Here is a 19,333-nt window from a genome sequence, read left to right as displayed (position 1 = left end):
ATTAAAGGGATTATAAAAAAAACTGCTGAATGTTGTTTTTACAACCGCTGGTTCACATCATTAGAGGTTGTCTGGTGAAGGAGCAGGAATGTTGGTAACAGTTGGTTTGTTTGGCAAAGCAACAAGTCCCAGTGTGGTTAGTGGTGGCAGTTGTTTCATGGCAGTGGGTTTGGGTTTGGTTGGGCCGGGTAGCTTCAGCAAAAGAAGTGTGGGTGTTAGTGTTGCTTTCTTGCACTTTGGTAGAGGCCATGATTTCATCATTTTAGGCTAAAAGTTTAATGGGGACGCTGTCTGAGCATTGACTACTGAAATCACTGAGTCTGCAAACACTGAACCATGGTTTGACTTATGGCTTATATGGCTGAAGTGAAGAAAGTAGTCTGGTAGGTCTTCAATTGACTGTATGGATGTTTGCATTTGATCTGAAGGGATTTCAGACAGAAACTTCTAGTTTAAAGGTACACTATGGAGTTTTTGACTTCTGCTAATACTGTGGAGCAAACATTTCATGATGCTGTGAGTGTTAGCATCATGCACATGTTCAACATGAGGTTCCACTGACAATTGTTGGTGGAAATGAAAAGTATGTACACAATATGTTTTGGTGAGAAACAACAAAATGATGAACTGAAAAATGTGATGTTTCTCAGGCATGTTCTGGAGTTTCAAGAAGTGTCTTGTTTCCGTCATTTCAGAAAATGCAAGTCACATTTGATCTGAGACTCTGAGAAGGTGTGTGATTTGGGATGGTAAATGAAGCAACTGGACACTAAAGCTGTTAAAGTACCTAACTGCCTCCATGAGCTGTGTGTCACAGACACTGTCCCTGGAACTGCAACTTCTGTTGGTGAGCGGGCCAATTAAGTGGACCACAAACTACAATAACTAACTTCCTGCTGTTTTTAGAGCACTGGCAAGCACCTGACCCTTTCATCTTAAACATGACCTTGCCTCATATTTCTCCCTCTGGGGAGGTATGCCTTGCAGTTTGAAGCCTCTGTTTTAGTGGAATGTGGTATGCACGTGACTGTGTCTGCCTCTGTCACAGCATCCTCATCGGTTTGTCTTTCCACCTGTTCCCAAGCCTGCGTACTTTGTACCTACAAATGCAGATGTGTGTCTGACATCAGACAGCTCCTTGATCCTCTCAAGATAAACATGTCTCCTTTTGCCTCCTGTCTGGCACTGGGCCGACCATACACATGGAACAGTTAACAAGGAACACAAGGTGATTGGTCCAGTCAGTGGAAGTGCCCCAGGACTGTTGAATGTGGATCGAACCCAGGACGTGTTTGGCTCTCTAAGTTGGATGGTTGACGGTAGATTCTTTTGTATTTCAGGTTATACCCCAAAGAAAACACACTTGTCAAAGCTCATTATTGTAGATATTGATAGAGTGGTATGTTTGTCAGGCATTGGAGTGGATGTTGACAGCTGGACTTAATACAGTTTACCAAATGGATTGAGGATTAATAACCACCCAGCCTTAACTAAACCAGGGTGAGCTATAAAAGAGACATAACCATACTGAAGACAATCCAGTGCAGTGTTTTGAAATGGTTTAAAATGACACACTGTGAGCCGACTATGTAAATGCACCTCTAACAAAAATCTTCACCATGGCAGTGAATCCTCACAGGGTTGTTTTAATGATAGCCCGGTGCTTCTCCTGTAATGGGTATGTCTGCTGTCATTCATCCGTTTGTCTCTGCTCGAATTGGATGTCCAAATAAATCTCCTCAACAGAAAAGGTAACTCAGAATCACCAGCCAGTATAAATGTGGATGTGGTGAAAAGGAGCTAACTCTTGAAAGAAAATGGAAATTGTCCCTCATATGTTCACTGTACTGTCTAAAGAAAATGACCTTATAATAGTGTGGTCAGCCAGTTTGGACTAGAGAGGGAACAAAGCGCTTAATGTTTCTACAGCCTTCTGGTTAGTGGGTAGTAGATCTAACGGCTCAGTGAGAACTGAATGGCTGAATTAGGCTGCCACGTTGCCAGTGGTCTTACCTTTAGTCTCTTTCAAAGGAGTCTGTAACAGACCATTTGTTTCTTCTTGTCTTTCACCACACTTCTGCAATGTTTATACAGTATAGATATACTGTATAGATTCATGGAATGCAACAGTCACAGATTGGCTCAGAGACAGGGTATAAATCATACTGTGTGTAGGGGATACCTTTTTATTGTCCAGAAATTGGGGAATATATGGGTACAGAGCTGAAACTGTGAGTTTTTTAATGCCAAACATTTGCTGTTTTAAGCCTCTCAAATGTGAAAATGGACTGTTTTTCTTTTAATACAATTATTTTAAATTTCATATCTTTTAGTTTTGGACTTATTTCCTGTAAATAAAACAATAGATTGTAAAAAAAAAAACAAAACAAAACAAAAAAAAAAAACCTGATTCCTCAATTTATATTATTAGTTGCAGATGGCTGAAAAGATGAGAAAGTGAATAATTACACTTACAACCCCCAGTAAATTTCTCTCTAGCAAAAAGGGTTAGGGTTAGGGTTGTGTATGTGTGAACATGTGATTCCTTACTTTACAGTATATACTTACAGCCTGGAGGTTTTGGAGGAAGAAGATTGCAGATTTAACTGCCAAGGGCAGCAAGGAAAAAGTGGTTGCACTGGATGACTCCCAGTTTAATGTGAACATTTGAAGACCTGATGTGATGCTTTCCCCCTGATGAATAAATGTTAAAAGGCAAACTATATTCACAGATGTGACACCTCTGACTGACTCTTCTTGCCTGACAGATCCTCCTGCAGGGAAAGAACCCGGGTGTGGTGTGGGAGTACACTCTGCCTCGCACTGAGAGGAAACCTGACTATAGCTGGGGTGTGGTGCGCTCTGACTGCTCTGCGCCCTGTGCTGGAGGTGAGACTGTGTGTGTTTGAATGTTGGCCAATACATGTTTGTTTTAAGGGATAAAACTAAAAGATCTCTGTGTACATGTGTACATTATTTAAACCATTGCTAAATCTCTCCCTTGAACAATCATAGCTTGGCAACCGTAACTAGGAACAGTAGGCCCTAAAGCTTTGAATTTCTCCACATGTTGAAATGGTGTGCGAGGAGCTGTCGTGAGAGCAGTCCTTTGTTTTTTAAGACTTCTGAGGTTCATCTTCTTTCTAGCTTTTCCAAAGCCAAAAACACAACAAAGGTGTGTGTTTATTTCCTCCAACATAAGCTGCAGTTGATAGCAAGTCCAGCTAACTAGTTTACTACCAACAGTAGTAAAAGTAGCAGCTCAGGCCTGCTCTGTATTGGATTTAGGGATGTTTACAGTGGAGCAACCCCAGCCAGTGTTTCCCAAGATAGTTACATTTGCCAAACACATCTGCAATTCAAACAAGTTTACATTAGAGCATTAGCTTTACATGTGTACAACCCAGTGCAGCACTGTTGTTCTCTGTGACAGTTTGCTATTCACTCTGCCTGAGTGTGGACATTTGCATCAAGTGTTTATAAAAACTTAATGTCTGACATGGTCGGACAGTACATCTTACAAACTGGTTCTGACAGACCATAAACATGCCCTCAGCCTCAGTCTTTTAGCATGAAATCATGTATCATGCATATTCAACATCCCACAAGATTCTTGTTTTAAAAACAAGTCAGCTGGAAACATTAAAAAGTGAAATGGAGAAGAAATGGAATTTTCAATTGAGTTATGGAACTTTGCTTAAGTAGCTAGCTGGCTAAAGCTGATAAAATCTGCCAGTAGCGGTTGTCATTTCAATATTTTGAATTGACAATTGACAGTGCTTTTGTCTACCTCTGTCTGAAATATAATATCCATTGTTTCTACAACTACTAGGAATTTACTGTGGCAGATCTGCCACTGTAATTGCAAATTGCATAATGTTCTGTGTGAGAACAAAAAGTTTAACAAGCATAGCAACAGTAACTAAGAAGGGCAGGGTTTAGCAAATGGTCAGAAGAAACATACATCTTTATGTTTGCCAGTGTCTACTGTGTGTCCATGTATGTGATTTTATCTGTATGTTTTTGTATTTGTGTGTGTGTGTGTGTGTGTGTGTGTGTGTGTGTGTGTGTGTGTGTGAATACTTGTTTTTGTATTCCTTACCCTCTATTCCCCTCTGCTACAGTGTGGTCCAGGAAGTGTGTTAAGGCTAATGAAAAGCACCTTTGTCACATGAGAAGTTCAGACTCTGTTGGTCCCAAAAGACTCTCTGCAACCCCCTGCTCACTTGTCACTGGATGGATGTGTACGCGTGTGTGTGTGTGTGTGTGTGTGTGTGTGTGTGTGTGTGTGTTGTCGTCGTTGTAGCTCTAGCTTGTCTCAAGAGGCAGCAACAGTCAGCAGACATGCAGACATACTGACTTAACACATAGATTTTGATCTATGAAGTAGTCAAATTGCCTGCAAGAACTACATAAACTCTCCTGCTCTCTCTCTCTCTCTATCTCTCCCCCTCCCCCTCCCTCTCTCTTTTTATAAATTTTCCATCAGGTCGTATCTCGACCAAGGCTATCTGTCTGCAGGACCAGAAAGTTCAAGTCAACTCCACCATGTGTAATCCCCTCACCAGACCAACACTGGGCTCCCATCTCTGCAACACACAGCCCTGCCCTGCATAGTAAGTACTGCTGTGTGTGTGTGTGGGTCAGGGCACAGGTGGCATATATGTTTGAAACCATAGGCGCTGTTTTTATTACAGGCACACACACACGCACACACACAAACACACACACACTCCCAGATACACTGTGGTTGAGCAGTCTAGGGGTTTGCCTGTGGTCCATTTGCTGTGGGCAGCCACCACTCTGCTCGGTCTGTGTTCTCCATGCTCTTCTCTTCTCTGCCCACTCTCTAATTTTTTCATTTTTCTTTCCATTTTCCTTTTTGAGAAAACACATGAAAGCTCTCCCTGTCTAGTGAGCTGTTGAATCAGTCTTTACTTATTTAATTGCAGTGTTTTCTCCAGCTGACTGTCAAGACGATTGTAATTACCCTGTAGTAGAACATGCAGTGTTTGATCTCTTGTCCTAATGTTTGTGATGTCCATTGTGGTTCTACCACCTGGTGGTTGGCAAGTAGAACTGTTACTATGATATGGACTCTTAAGGGCTGTACACACCAGGGATGTGACAACTAAATGACATGAAAATACAAAATACTCACCTGTAGGAGTTAGCTAAAGCTAAAGCTCCACCACGGCTGAATCTGGACATATTTTAGGATATCGGTGGGACAGTTTCAGGTCCTGCTGGGGATGCTAGCGCCACATCTGAGGAGGCAGGGGGCCAACAAGGCAGAGGCTGATGCCTTTATTTGCACTGGGAAAAGTCAAAGAAATTGATCTTCTTCCGGACAAAAAAAAGCTTTTTTTGTTGTGTGTTATTTGCAACATTATGCAAAAAAATACAAATGACCTTTAGTCTTGCTAAATGCTAAACGCCTAGAGAATTTTACAGAGTTTGTTGGTGGCTAGTCAAAGATTTCTTAGATGGGTGAGGTTCTGTTTTGGAATTTGGAGTTTTCTTGCTACATCCCTGTCAGAAACATCTCATTTCAGTCTAATCCCTAGACATGACCTTCAACCAACTGGTTGACTGTTTTTGTCATGAAGTAAATGCAGGATGATGTTTCCAAATCTGCAGTGGACTTTTTCCTTAAGCGAACATTTGAGAATAAGAGAGCGAGAGAGAGAAATATAAAGAAAGACGAGGCTGAGGGGAGCGAGGGAGACATCAAAGCCAGCTCAGAGTGATTGTTGCTTTCTGTGCATATCATTCCTCTCATATGTTCTCAGCCCAAAGCCTCCTGACGTTCTCAGTAGCAAAATTATGCCCATGTTTTATCTCAGATGTCTAGACGGTATACTTAATGGCATGCATTTTTAAAGGAGACTGAGCATTCAGGGGCCAGTGCAGCAAGCAAAGGAGGAAACCAGGCTTAAGTGCAGCAGAGTAACAAGTTGCAACAGCACTGAATAAATGGCCTCTCTCCTATGTAGGCCTTTGGCTGAGGGAACTGGAGCTAGCTTGATTTACAGCGCTGCTCCAAAGAACAGGCAGGGAACCGTGTCTTGGGTTCAGTGAGAGTGCACACACATACACACACGTAGGGCAGCATGCATTTTCACAGTTTGATTGCACACACATTTTCTAAATGTATGATGCTGAAATAATGTATTCTGGATCCAAACCATGAGGTAAAAATAGAAATACAAGCTGCTTGTGTCTGATGTTAATGATGTTGTCATTTTGTCCACCGTCAGCCATGCTGCAACAAGTCCAGACTGAACTTTCTCCTGTGTCAGGAGTTGAACAAGCCAGACAACTATCAGTTACACCTCCCAACATACAGCCCCTGTTTCTCACCAAGTTTCCCACCACCCGAGAGGGCATTTCCTGCCCCTAATCTTGGGCATACCATTTCTCTTATCTTGGCGAAAGGTATTAAACAGCCTTGTTGTGTGTCCTGACCTCCCCCTTTTGTCTGAGCAGAGAAAGTGGTATAGTCCGGATAAATAACATCAGTGCAGGTTGTCCATCCAGGAAAATAAAACTGTGTTTAACACCCGTGGATTATACAGTAGCTGACACCGTTTCTCAGCTGGTTGTGTGTGTAAGCCAATTTATGGGCGCTGCACAGGAAGACAGTTGAGTTGAGTGAGCAGCATGAAAAGCTTTAATGACTGCATTAAGACCTCCAGGATGTATGGGCACACATTCAAGAGCCCAGCAGAGAAAAGAAAAATTGACAATGAGTTGGGAAGCATGTGCACTCTGTGTGTGAGCGAGTGCATGCCTGACAGGAGGGGGAATGTAAAAGTGCCTGCTTATCTCTGCAGTGTGTATCTCGGGTGCTGACAGGCCTATCCATGTTTTATTGTGCAGAGACGGTGGGATTCCCATGGGGCCTGGCCAGTCTAGCCATGCAGAGCCAGTCAAACTCCCCATCCACACAATCACCCCTTCACTCCCATCCACCCCCTTTTTGCTTTAGACCCATTTTAAACCTTCACTCCCCATATTTGTGTTAGTGTGACAAGGAAAACAAGGATTCTAGACTGTGGTGTTGCAGCAGTTTCTGAACATAAAAAGTATTTGAGAATTAAGAATTTGCGAGGAAAATTTGAAGATATTAGTTCAGTCTTCCTTCCCAGCTTGCAGACAGGAAGAGGTACACTCATATCTCATAGAAGTTTGTGTCTTGTCTCGCTTTGTCCACTTCCTAGCCCCATTCCCAGATTCTACTACTTCTCCTTTTCCTCTGTAGCTCCATCTCCACCGTTTGAAGTTATTTTGCTCTTTCTCTTGGGCAGAGGCCATCTGCAGACTCACTTACCACAGTTTGGGGATTTCTCTGTGTGTATCATGCAGCAGCATATGTAGACAAATCAAAGCAAGGCGCATTGTACCTGTGCCAGAGAAGATGTGCAGAAAAATTGAGACAAACGATGTATGCACAAGATGTTGACCAGAGCCTGTATTTATCAAACGTGTAAGAATTACACAGAAGAACGCTCTAAAGAGCCAACTGGCAAGTCAAAAAGGTCTTTGCCAAAGGTAAAAAATAAGATGCATTTATCAAGAGACTTATATCTACTTACAGCAAAATGTAAAAGTGACATTTAAGAGCAGCTCTTAAATGACCACATGATTAATGTGTCTGCTCAGAGCAGGAAGAGACAATCTGACAAAAAAGATATTGTAAAAACTGACATAGTAAAAACTATTAAAAACATGTTTGTTTGTTTTTTTCAAGTTTAATACATTTTTAACTTATGAATATATGAATAGGGATGAAATATTAGGAAATGTGCTAATTGGGGAGCCAAAGAACCAAACTGGAAAATGAATGTCATTCCTGACTTAAGAGACCTCTGGGACTCTCCTGCATTTTTATGTCAAAAGACATTTATCCCTGTGTTTGGTAGTAGGAGAAACTGTGAGGACTTTGTCCTTTCATCTTTCACTGAAGTCCAAAATTTCACTGTTAGCAGTCTGATAAATACATTTAATAGGTCTTTTTCAAAGCAGACATGTTGAATTGTCACAGCAGGACAAACAGAAATTGTAGGGTCCATCCAATGACCTTACTGAAGTGCAGAGAAAAGAAGAAATACAAGCAGAGAGATATATGGGGTGTTTATGCAAGCAAAATGAGTACAGACGGAAAATATCCAATTAAACAAAACACAAATGTAACAAGGTAACCAAAAAAAAAAAATCCATCTATTTCATAGAGTCCTGGATAATATGGGTATAGCAACCTGTTAAGCAGAGGTGCTCATTTTGGTTTCAACTTGAAGAACTTAAGAAAACCACTGGCCTCCAATCAAATTCAATATTAGGGTAAGAATACACGTTCATTCATTGGCGGTAACTGGTCTGCAGCCATACAAGTACTAAAAAAACATGCATGGGTGAGCTTTTCATAACGTCCCTTGCAGTATTGCACTCTCCTGCCTCAAAATATGTCAGATATTGAAACATTTCAGAGATACAAATTACAGTTAGGTCAGTGGTGGTTTGCAGCGAAGCAGAGTGGCACTTCAGCCACTTTTCCCCAATGATATATTGTTATTTATAAGCCAGTGAAAACAGAGGGAAAAAAAGCAAACAGTCCTCAAGCCAAAAAATCTAAAACCGATGCTTTCAGGTCCCAATGGTTCACATCTTTCCCGTTTCCAAATTGCAGTTTAGCTCTGCTGCTTCATTTGTCTGCGGCGTTTGAAAGAGAATGAAAGCATTTTTCTTCCCCTAAAGCAGGTCAGCGGCGTAGAGGAATGGTCTTTGCGGTAGCATGTCGTCTCAGAACCGGACTGAGCCATCTGCCCATCTCTCCATCTCCCTCTTCTGCGCCTGTGGTTGTCAGACCACTCATTTGCTGTAATCTCCCCCCTCAGCGCCGATGCCAAGACAGAAGCTATTTTCGAAGCAGCAGTAGGCTTTCATCAGTGGCAAAGCAGGATTTCAAAGGGAGGACAGGAGAGGCAGAAGACACACTGGACTAAAAGAAGATTAGAAACAGGAGATTAGAAATAAAAGGCAAGAGAACAGGTGAGAAGAGGAGTGAAAAACATAGAAAAAGTAATGAGAAACACAGGAGAGGACAAAAGAGAGAATTGAGAGATTGTGGACCACATCTGTCTGTGGCCTTATTGTACGTTTTATATTGCGGTCAACTCTGGAGACCTGGGAAAGCTGTTATGGAGAGCTGTATATACAATATGGTTTCCCTGTTTAGTTTCAGATACGAATAGTACAGAAAGAGACGGATGGATATGGATATATGGTATATTTTGGCTCATGTATTTTCTTTGTATAAACCTACCAATTTCCACAATGACAAAGATCAATATGTGAAAATGTTTGAAAAGCAGCAGGTCCAGGTCCAGCTTTTAAGAAAAAAAAAGCCCAGCTAGTTCACTATTTGGAGCTTTTAACCACTTAATAGTAAGTGGTGTTCTGAAGTTTTTGGTGTCATAGCACTCACTGGCAATTTAGGGTGAAATTGTGTTTTTCTGTGTATGTGCCCAAAAATAAGTGCAGCAGATTTGGGACCTGTGGTTGGCTGTCCTGATTAGGAGCTCAGACATGTGGCTGGTATCCTAATGACAGTTTACTCTGTAAACTCCATACAGCTGGCGCATGTACGATTTAGCACTTATATTACTTACACCTACAGGCTTTTATTAATGCTGTCGCTCACTAATACAAACACTCCATGTTTCCTGATGTTTCCTCACTCACCATCTCTCTCTCTCTCTTGATATCCCTCTACAGCTGGGCAACAGGTGACTGGGGGGCTTGCAGTCGCTCGTGTGGAGGAGGCCAGCAGACAAGGACACTGCGCTGCCTGAGGAAGGTCACTTACCAGAGGGAAGAGGTGGTGGCACACTCCCTCTGCCCCGTCATTTCTCCGGCCCAAGTCCAGCCCTGCCACACCCAGGCCTGTCCTCCCGAGTGGAGCACTGGATCTTGGTCACAGGTGAGTTTGAAGAAGAATTTGAAACCTGACGGCCACACTAGTAGCATGTGGCTAACTGAATGTTGTTTAGCTGTAAATAAGACTTTGATGTTAGATTTTTAAGCACAGAAAAGTGCATAAGTGTTAGAAAAACAGGTTTAAATCATGATGATGATACCTCTGTCTCATCTTTGTTTTTATTAAATCATTGTTTTTTATAGGTTATAGGTATAGGTTCTGTCAGAATTTATAGGCTAAATTTCATGCAGAGTAGTACTGGCTTTAGGTTAAAACATAGTGAGTGTGTGTCTGAGAGGAGATACACACACACACACACACACACACACACACACACACACACACACACACACACACAGTTTCCTATGCAGGCTGTCAGATGTTTCACTCAAGCTAAAACACACGCTCTGCTGCCCTCTGTTGGACATATAGAAGACACTGAAAAAAATGTTAATATTGTGCCACTTGTGTAGATACAAATGACCCACTTCTCTTTAATTGCAATCATAAAAAATGATTTTTTCTTTTACCCTTGTCCTTCTTGTTTAAGATTTTAGAAATATAATTTGTGCAGTTGAATCAAAGTGAACTCTGCCTGTATTTGAAATCAAATGAATCACAACAGCCCCACAAAAGTATCCGTAAGTGGCCATTGTCTGGTTTGCGTTTTGATGATGTAGATTTGCAGCATTGAATTTATTTGCTGCATGGAAATATACTTTTTTCAAAGCCAACACTTGATTCAGCGACCTAATCCTGTGGCTGTTAACCAAGTATGACTTTAGGGTTTTGACCTTTTTCTGTCTAACCGCAGTGCTACACACACTAGACAGGGCTTTTATTTTCCAATTTTCCCCTATACAGTGTTAATAGCTTGGCAGCAGATCAGATATTTTGTCAGACTCTCTGGAATGATTAGCTGGCGTGACCTGCACAGTCCAGACATTCAGCTGTCATTCAGCCATCATCCTTTAGGACACTGGTGTTGTGCTCTCGGACTGTTTTGTACCAGTCCGAGTTCAGTCGGCGGTCATGCAGAGACAAGGCCAGTCTCCCTGAAAAAGATCAATCGAACCTTTCAGTGACAAAAGGACAACTGGGGTGTGTGTGTGCGTGTGTGGTTGTGTATGTAAATGGATTTGCACAGATGTGTATGTGTCTTTTGTCTAATAAATTATTGGGATGTTGTTGCATAAACTGCCCTGGCGGCTGTGGTCGTCAGTCCCAGCGGAGCAGTTTGACTCTGTTGTCCATCTCTCTGCGGTTCATGCAGAGTTTACAGCAACAATGTCTGCTGTTGGTGGAGACTTGATGGGTTGGGGTCACATTCATCTCTGAGTTATTGGTTTATTGTATTTAATGTTAGGCTGTAATGGGCTGTCATCAAACCAGTGACCTTCTGTTTGCTTGTCCACCATGTGGTGAATTACAAATGCCTTTACAGAGCTGAGGATTTAACCTCTGTTAACATGGTCCAGTGCTTAAATGTGATGAAAGCTGAAGGTTACAACAATCATAAGAAAATATCAGGCTAAGTTAGTGTTAGCGATTTAATTTGTGTATAGTCGTTAAACCTTTGCTTATTGAATCACTAAACTCCTGATAATGCAGTCATCTGTGTGTCTGACTAGAGCGCCACACTAACTTTTACCTCCTCTTCATCCACTGATAGTGCTCCAAGACCTGTGGCCGTGGACTGAGGAAACGGAGTGTGTTTTGCCGCAGTACTGATCCTGGGGCCAAAGCAGTGGTGGTGCCCGACAGCATGTGCAGACAGCACCACAGACCCAAAGCCCAAGAGACCTGTGTCTTGCGGCGATGCCCCAAAAATGAAAGGCTGCAGTGGATTCCCACTCCCTGGGGAGAGGTGGGAACAAAGACACAGGAAGCTCACAGAGCAGTAACATCAGAAGTGAAATGTATTGTTTTCTGATTAATAATTTTGAGGAAATATCCACCATTAAGTACTTTAAATATGTTAAAGGTTTGATATGTAACATTCAGAAAACCCTTATTATAAATTACACTGAAGTGTCGCTAAGTGATCTGCAGTCAGTGTCCTGTTGCCATGACATACACAAGGCTGAACATGATTGATTAGCATCATGTTGATAGAGGAGGTAGCTAAACTCTTACACTGTTGTTATAGTTTGAATATAATATAAACCATATTTGAATCTCCAGTGCTGACATAGCGCTAAAATTAAGTGTGGAGAATGGTCTAACTATGTGTGACTATAATTTAATTAACATTTTATTATTTTAAAATTTATAAGATTTATAAAGCATAATATCCACTTGCTAGCTAGCTAATCTGATGACTATTCCCTGTGGACGCAGCTACTGCATGGGCTGTATTAAAACATACTGGGATAAAGAGGATGCGAAGGGAACCCACAGCTGCCCTCAGTTTAGGCAGACCTTCACACCGAGGCCTGTTCTGGTAAAAAACAGCATGTTTTAGTGGAGGAGCTGTAGAGGAATGAACTCCTAGCTGTCCCTGCTGATCACTGCTATCCTGGACCTGAAGATGCGGCATGTGATGTCTGCAGTGGGAGAAAAGTGAAAACCCTCAAGTTCTGTTTGCAGTGTCTGGCCTCTTACTGCGAGAAACACCTCCAGCCTCATTTTGAGTCACTGACTTTTGAAAAATACAAGTTCTTGGACCTTCCCGAGAATCTCCAGGGGATCATCTGCTCTCGTCACGATGAGGTGATGGAGACGTTCCGCCGCACTGATCGGCAGTGTATCTCTTATTTCCGCTCTGTGGACGAACATGTAGGCCATGATGTGGTCTTGTCTGCAGCAGAAAGGAGTGAGAGGCAGAGAGAGCTCGAGGTGAGTCGACAACAGATCCAACAGAGAATCCAGGACACAGAGAAAGATGTGAAAGAGCTTCAACAGGAGGTGGAGGCTATTAGCCGCTCTGCTGATGAAGCAGTGAAGGACGGTGAGAGGGTCTTCACTGAGATGAGATGATCAGTCTCATTGAGAAAAGAAGCTCCGATGTGAAGCAGCAGATCGGGTCCCAGCAGAAGACTGAAGAGAGTCGAGTCAAAGAGCGTCAGGAGAAGCTGGGGTGGGAGATGGCTGAGCTGAAGAGGAAAGACAGTGAACTGAAGAAGCAGATACCCCTTACTGTCTCAACTCAGTGAATCTACAGACTCATCCAGCATCAATATCCATCCTCTTAGTTACTTTGAGGATGTGACAGCAGCTGTGTCAGAGGTCAGAGATAAACTACAGGACATTCTGAGTGAGAAATAGACAACAACAACATCACACTGACAGTGACTGAAGTGGATGTTTTACCATCAAATTCACAATCAGAGCCCAAGACCAGAGATGAATTCTTAAAATAGTCGCAGGAAATCATGGAAACATGAAAAATTTCTTGTCAAAGCATGAAAAGGATCTCATTATGAACTGAAACCTTTCACAATTAAATCAGAAACTGAGCAAATGTTTTTGTCATGGAGAGATAATGAAATACACTGTTAGCAGACATTTTATAAACTAAACAATTAACTGAAAAATGAACAGCACTTAAATAACATAAACTTTATAAGAAACTTCATGTCTACAGACCCTTTCAGTTCTTCAGTGAATGTAATAATGGCAGTATTTGCAAAAGCCAGGCTGTTGACCACCACTTATCTTTAGCCCTCACAGAGAAGATGCAGGGCGATGTGCTGAATTGTCCACATTATTTGCTAGTTTACTCCGGGACTGTGACGGGTCCCATCAAGGATTTGCTTACAAATCAGGGAAGCAGACATTTCATATAATCATCAGACACACTGAGACATTCACATGTGTACATATACACTGCATGCTCATCTAATACACTGACTTAAAAATACTCAGCACCATATTACACAAACACTCACAGAGTTCATTTTCTAAAATTGTCTCTCCTGCCTGTGATCTTTTTCAGTGCTCCAGGACTTGTGGCTCAGGCATCCAGAAGAGAGAGCTTCGCTGTGGGGAGAGAGACTCCCAGGGAGGGTATGTGCCTTCAATTGCACACCAAAGACATCCCTCTCACTTTAATAGATCTGCACAGATACTTAAGACCCCACTGTGTCATCCGTGTACCTCTGAGTCAGAGTTTCATTGTTGTCAAAATTGGATTCTCTGTGGGAAAAGTCAGTTTGAGCAGGCAACTTGTCCTCTCCTGCACAGGTATGTGGAGTTCCCCACCCGGAGGTGCAGGAATATGGCCAAACCTTTGGTGGATCTCCAGCAGGGCTGCAACCAAGGTCCGTGCCCAGAGCTCCCTCGGGTGGTCCCGGGCAGAACAACCTCCAATGCAGTGGTCTTAGGCTGGTACTCCTCACCCTGGCAGCAGGTACATTTGTTCATGCTTTCATCCAAAAACTATCTACTTAAGAGACTTTAAGTCTGACATGTGTACTCCAGCTGAAAGTCTTCCAGTTTGGAGCTTTTCTCCCAAATGTGACACACTATGGTGACATGTGATGTGTTCAAATTATACGGCCAAAAGCTGCAGTATCATTTTATGTCAGTTGTAGACTATGCTATATGGATATTTGGTAGAAAAAATGGATCCTGGGGCATGTGATGCATGACTGTATGCTTAGACTAGAATGTGTCATTGAAGCCCTGATGACTCAGTTACCTGGAACAAGTAACTGGGGGACAAGAACTAGAAAGGCAGATTTTAAATGGTGATTTGGAAGATGTCTTTATTGAAGCTTTGCAGAGCTCATAGTGAAGAAATTTTAAGATAGGACTTGTAGTTTCTGAGGTGTCAGGGCATTTTTGATGCCACGTTTTGGCTTATGAGCTGTTCACTACCTCAGGTAGAAAACAGCTCCGGTGGGGCCCATCAATTTGGGGGCCCCAGTCACCATAGCAACCAGTTACTCAGCAGTTGGTAATGACTCAGCAGTTTCTGGGCAGAAGTGGACTAAGCTGACTAACTGTTAGACTCACTGAGGCCATTTTTACTGCTGACAGCTGATCATCCTGGATACGCATCAAGCAACAGACACATTCAGAATTTCTCTAGGAATTTTATTTTGATAACCCCCATCCCTTCAACAACAGCAGTTGTCCAATCATGGCTTGATAACTAGGCAAGGCAGGCTTATCAAGTTTCGGATTTCTCCACATGTTGAAGCAGTACTCTGGGTGATACTCAGCAATCTCAGCAAGTCTATACAGTCTATACATGGTAGTGCATGTATTTTTTTCTTCTCTTTTTTCTATTTTTTTATTCCATCAAAATCTACCAGCAACAGCTGTCATCTGGGCAGCAATATTAACAGTCAGCTAGAAATAAGAAGCTGCCTAAAATCTGTTTGAAATCAAGGACACATTGTTATAAAAAATTACTAAGAACTTTGAGTGGAGAAAACCATGAGTTTAACAGGTTAAGCACTGGCAATCAAGGGGAGTGGGGCAGAATCAAAACAGATGAATTTCATTGTGAATGTAGAAACTAATACCTAGTGGGAAGTTCTTCAAAAGTAGCTGCTAGCAAAGCCATTCCACCTTGTGATCAGTTGCCTCTACACTAACAAATCTCCTGAAAATGGCTCCTCAGATTCACAACATTTATTTTCCACCGCACCATCTCTCACTTCATTGATTTTTATTTACTGGGCCCGCTTCTCTGGGAGGCTTTGGAATAAGGAAGGCAGCACAGTGTCTAGGCCAAAACTCTGATCAGTACGGGACATATGAGCACAAGCGGCTTCCAATATCTCTGTTTCCCTAAAAACCTCAAAGACAGACTGTACAGTGTAGGTGGTGGTAGTTTGCAAACTTTGCTCAGTTCTTCCCAAACAGTGGCTGAGCCTCAGATGCTATCCAAAAGCTCCGTTCTGATACAGAGCCTTTCGGGGCAGGCTGTATAGTTTATGTGTTATATCATCTATTATGCAAAAAGTCTTAAGGGCAACCTCTTATAAGACAGTGTCTTATTCTGCTTGATCTGGAGCTTGGATCCCTGTATGTTTCCACCAGAGAAGATATGTCCTGACAGATCGCTGGAGGGCGAGTACATGTTGGATGGGATGTTTGTTTTCTTCATCTGTGCTTTGTCTCTGTATAGACTTTTCCTCCATCCTTTCCCCTCCCTCCTCTGCTTCTTTTATGACAACTCTTCTCTCTCCATGCACCTCGACGTTTGATCTCCGTCTCCTATTTATATCCCCACACTGCTTCTTATTCTGCCTTTCGTTTTGTTTTTGTCTCTGTGCTGTTCCTCTCCTGCCTCTGCCTCAGTGCTCTGTGTCCTGTGGCGGAGGGGTTCAGACTCGGTCCATCCAGTGTCTCCGGCAAGGTCGCCCCGCAGCTGGCTGCCTACCCCACCAGAGGCCTGTCACTTCCAGGGCATGCAACACACACTTCTGCCCCCCCGCTCCCCCGGCTCCAGCACAACGCCCTGGGCGGATCACAGCTGCTGGACCGACACTGAGAGGTAAATTCCACAGGGGGGGAAAAGACAAATTTGTCCAGTATAATTTTGCTATAACTATGAAACAGCAGTGCTGGGTGGAGCGTGCATTCCTTGTGTTTAGTAGGTTTTTCTTCTCTTCATGAATTCTTCCCATTTCCAAACAAAAGCAACTCAAATGAATTCAACAGTAAATTGTTGATACCAGCTGAAATCAATCAGCTCGGTCGTAGCCGCAGAACCAACTCTCATCACTGCGCCTAGAACTTCCAAAAACTTTACCTAATTTAAATTTGGTGTTTAAATTATGGCCGTTCATTCTCAACAACAAGAAGTCTCTGAGTTTCTTGATTGTACCTCATATAGTATATGTTTTTCTCATTGGTTGACACATTCAGATAGAAAATCGATGATTTTGTGGTTTAAGTCGTTTATCAAACAGTTACTGCTAAATGCATTTTCCTGTTATTTCTCTGTAGATGAACACTGTGTGGACCATTTCAGCTGGTGCCATTTGGTGCCCCAGCACGGCGTTTGTAACCACAAGTTTTACGGACAGCAGTGCTGCAAGTCCTGCTCCAGCAAGAGGCCGTAGAGCTCTGATACCTTTGAGTATGTGGCCCCAAACCTCTGAAGGAAACGACACTACAGAGGCCATTTTTGGAGGGGGGTGGGGGGAGGGTGTGTTATTACTTATAAGACACAGAACTGTGCTCAACAATGTGTGTTTTCTTCCTGGAGTACTTGACTAATGAATTTTCAAAAGAAGTAAAAGTGAGAATCCATGTTTTTTTTCTTAAAGAAGGCAGTGTGGCTGCTGATGCTCATCTGCCAAAGTGGTGTCATCAAGTCAATGATCACATTGGAATTGGAAAGACAGTGCAAAATCACAGCACGTCTGAAGACTTGTTGATGTAATATATATATGTTGTCATTTTTCGGAGCGTTTTCTTTTGACACCTCTGAAACTACAAGCCATCAAGAGAACAGAAAAGGACAATAGCGTTTCCAGCTTGCTTATACTGTATGTTGTATATTTAAAGGCGTCTGGTTTCATACGCCTTTATTTAAATTATTATGGTTCATAATATATGATTTACATTTTGTCAGGTGTACAGTGGATCTGTGACATGTTATTTCTATGTTTGGATTTTCCATAGGATTGTGCCAGTCACCCTTGAATCCACCTTATGAGATTTTATATGAGGCATTAGTAACCAATGGTCAGAATTTCTCCTCCTCCTTCACACATTCTCCGCTTGTCTTGTTTGCTGCTGCTGAATCAGTGACATATTTTTTCCTGTGCATTCCATTCATGTAAACACTATGAAAACATGCCTCTCTGTGTACGTAAAACATTTTATTCAGTCACGCTGTAAGTGGTCGTTTTTATCTCTCCTGTATCATTATGGTAATACAACTTGATGATCTATTTGTCTTTCCTTTCTTCCCTTCATTCTCTCTATCGATTACAGCTACAATCAGAGGATGAACAGTGTTGTCTACAGGCCAGGGGGAGAGGGGAGTGCGAGGCAAAGAGGGAAAGAAGACAGTAATTGTAGGGTGAGCGCTGGTGCAGTCTTGCTAGCGAGAGGTTTTGCTTGTTGACAGAGAACGGTGTCGATGGATTCTCTACATAAGTTTGGTCAAAGTGCAGCTCTGATGCGGCCAGTGGACAAAGCTTGGTGTTGATCAGGTACAACAGAAAAAAAAAATGGCTTGAAAGCTTCACTACTCAGACACAGTGTGTCCTTGCAGATTGTGAAAACATTCAACCATGGTGATCTCTCCCAGTGAGCACTGACCCAGTGGTTTGCAGGTCAAAGACATGTAGACATTGGAAGAAATTAGAGGTAAACCTTTCAATCAAATGTTGCCATCTTGACATATTTTTTTTTTGTCTGAAGTCAGTTCTTTCTTGGCTCTCAATTAATTCAACCTTTCTTTATACAGGATAGAAAAGTTTTCGTTTGGTTGAGTTGAGCTGTGGCTCAAATACCCTGAAAGATGACAAATAAGATATCAAATCAAAATAAAAAGGGGTTACTTGAACTAAGTAACGTGGCACTTACGCAAATAAAATTCATGAATGTGTTTTGTATGAAATGACTTGTTCACAGATGTTTTTGTGCTCAAAACAAATGTCTCCTGGGCTGAAGTGAAATTCACTTTCTGTATGTCATACACAAAATAATTCACATCATATCATCTGGCAACTGGAGCCAGGTATTGTTTTGCACCTTTATTACCTTCCACCCAGTCAAAGCACAGATTTGTTCGGTTCAATCAATCATCCCTTGAGAGAAACTTACTCTATCTGCTCTGCACACCCCTAGTTCATAGGCCTCTGTTTGAATTTAAATAATTATCCTCAAAACTACTGTATGAATCATGTTTTTAAATTTCAGTTTTGGCTCAGTCTCCTGATCCAACATGTGAGAGCAAAAACATACTTGTGTAATTAAGTAATGAGAGACGAAACACATCTGTGAATCTTATTTTATTTGAGTATAGTTCATATTACTCTTTCATTTTATGAAACAAAGTCATTCCCATAATTAAGAATCCATCAAAGCTGTTTTGGTTTTAAAGCCACTGAACACTACTTGCCTAGCACCAAATGGCTGACAGGCAGACCAGTATCCCCTCTCCCTTTAGCTCTGTTTTGTTCTCTACCAGCTTGTGAGAAATACATCTTTTAACTGCTACCAGTTAGTCAGTTACCAGTTTTGTCTTTCTGCCCTTTAGTGTAGGGTAGGTAGCCTAAGGTGCAGTTGTTTTTATAGAGCTTTTTGCTGCAAACAGCTGCCTGCTGTGTCTGAATATGCTGATCAGAGCAATTAAAGATGCTAAAACTGCTGAGGTGAACTGCAGTGTTCTGATAAGTCTTTGTGAGTTTATCCCTTCAAAAGACTTCTTTGACATTA

General features: G+C 42.1%; 1 protein-coding gene across 1 annotated transcript in view; it reads left to right on the top strand.

The window, feature by feature from the left end:
* adamts18 (ADAM metallopeptidase with thrombospondin type 1 motif, 18) overlaps window positions 1–17,777 on the top strand; it is a 56,492-nt gene extending 38,715 nt beyond the window's left edge. The window contains 8 exon segments of the mRNA XM_018697370.2: window positions 2,769–2,889; window positions 4,490–4,616; window positions 9,778–9,982; window positions 11,652–11,846; window positions 13,917–13,987; window positions 14,165–14,330; window positions 16,235–16,430; window positions 16,886–17,777. Of these exon segments, the coding sequence (XP_018552886.1) occupies window positions 2,769–2,889; window positions 4,490–4,616; window positions 9,778–9,982; window positions 11,652–11,846; window positions 13,917–13,987; window positions 14,165–14,330; window positions 16,235–16,430; window positions 16,886–17,001 (1,197 nt within the window). The 3' untranslated portion in view covers window positions 17,002–17,777.
* The last annotated feature ends 1,556 nt before the right edge of the window (window positions 17,778–19,333 follow it).

Source organism: Lates calcarifer, linkage group LG2, assembly GCF_001640805.2.
Source record: "Lates calcarifer isolate ASB-BC8 linkage group LG2, TLL_Latcal_v3, whole genome shotgun sequence".
In the NCBI taxonomy this organism is placed as follows: domain Eukaryota; kingdom Metazoa; phylum Chordata; class Actinopteri; family Centropomidae; genus Lates; species Lates calcarifer.
This window is presented reverse-complemented; position numbering and strand designations above follow the sequence as displayed.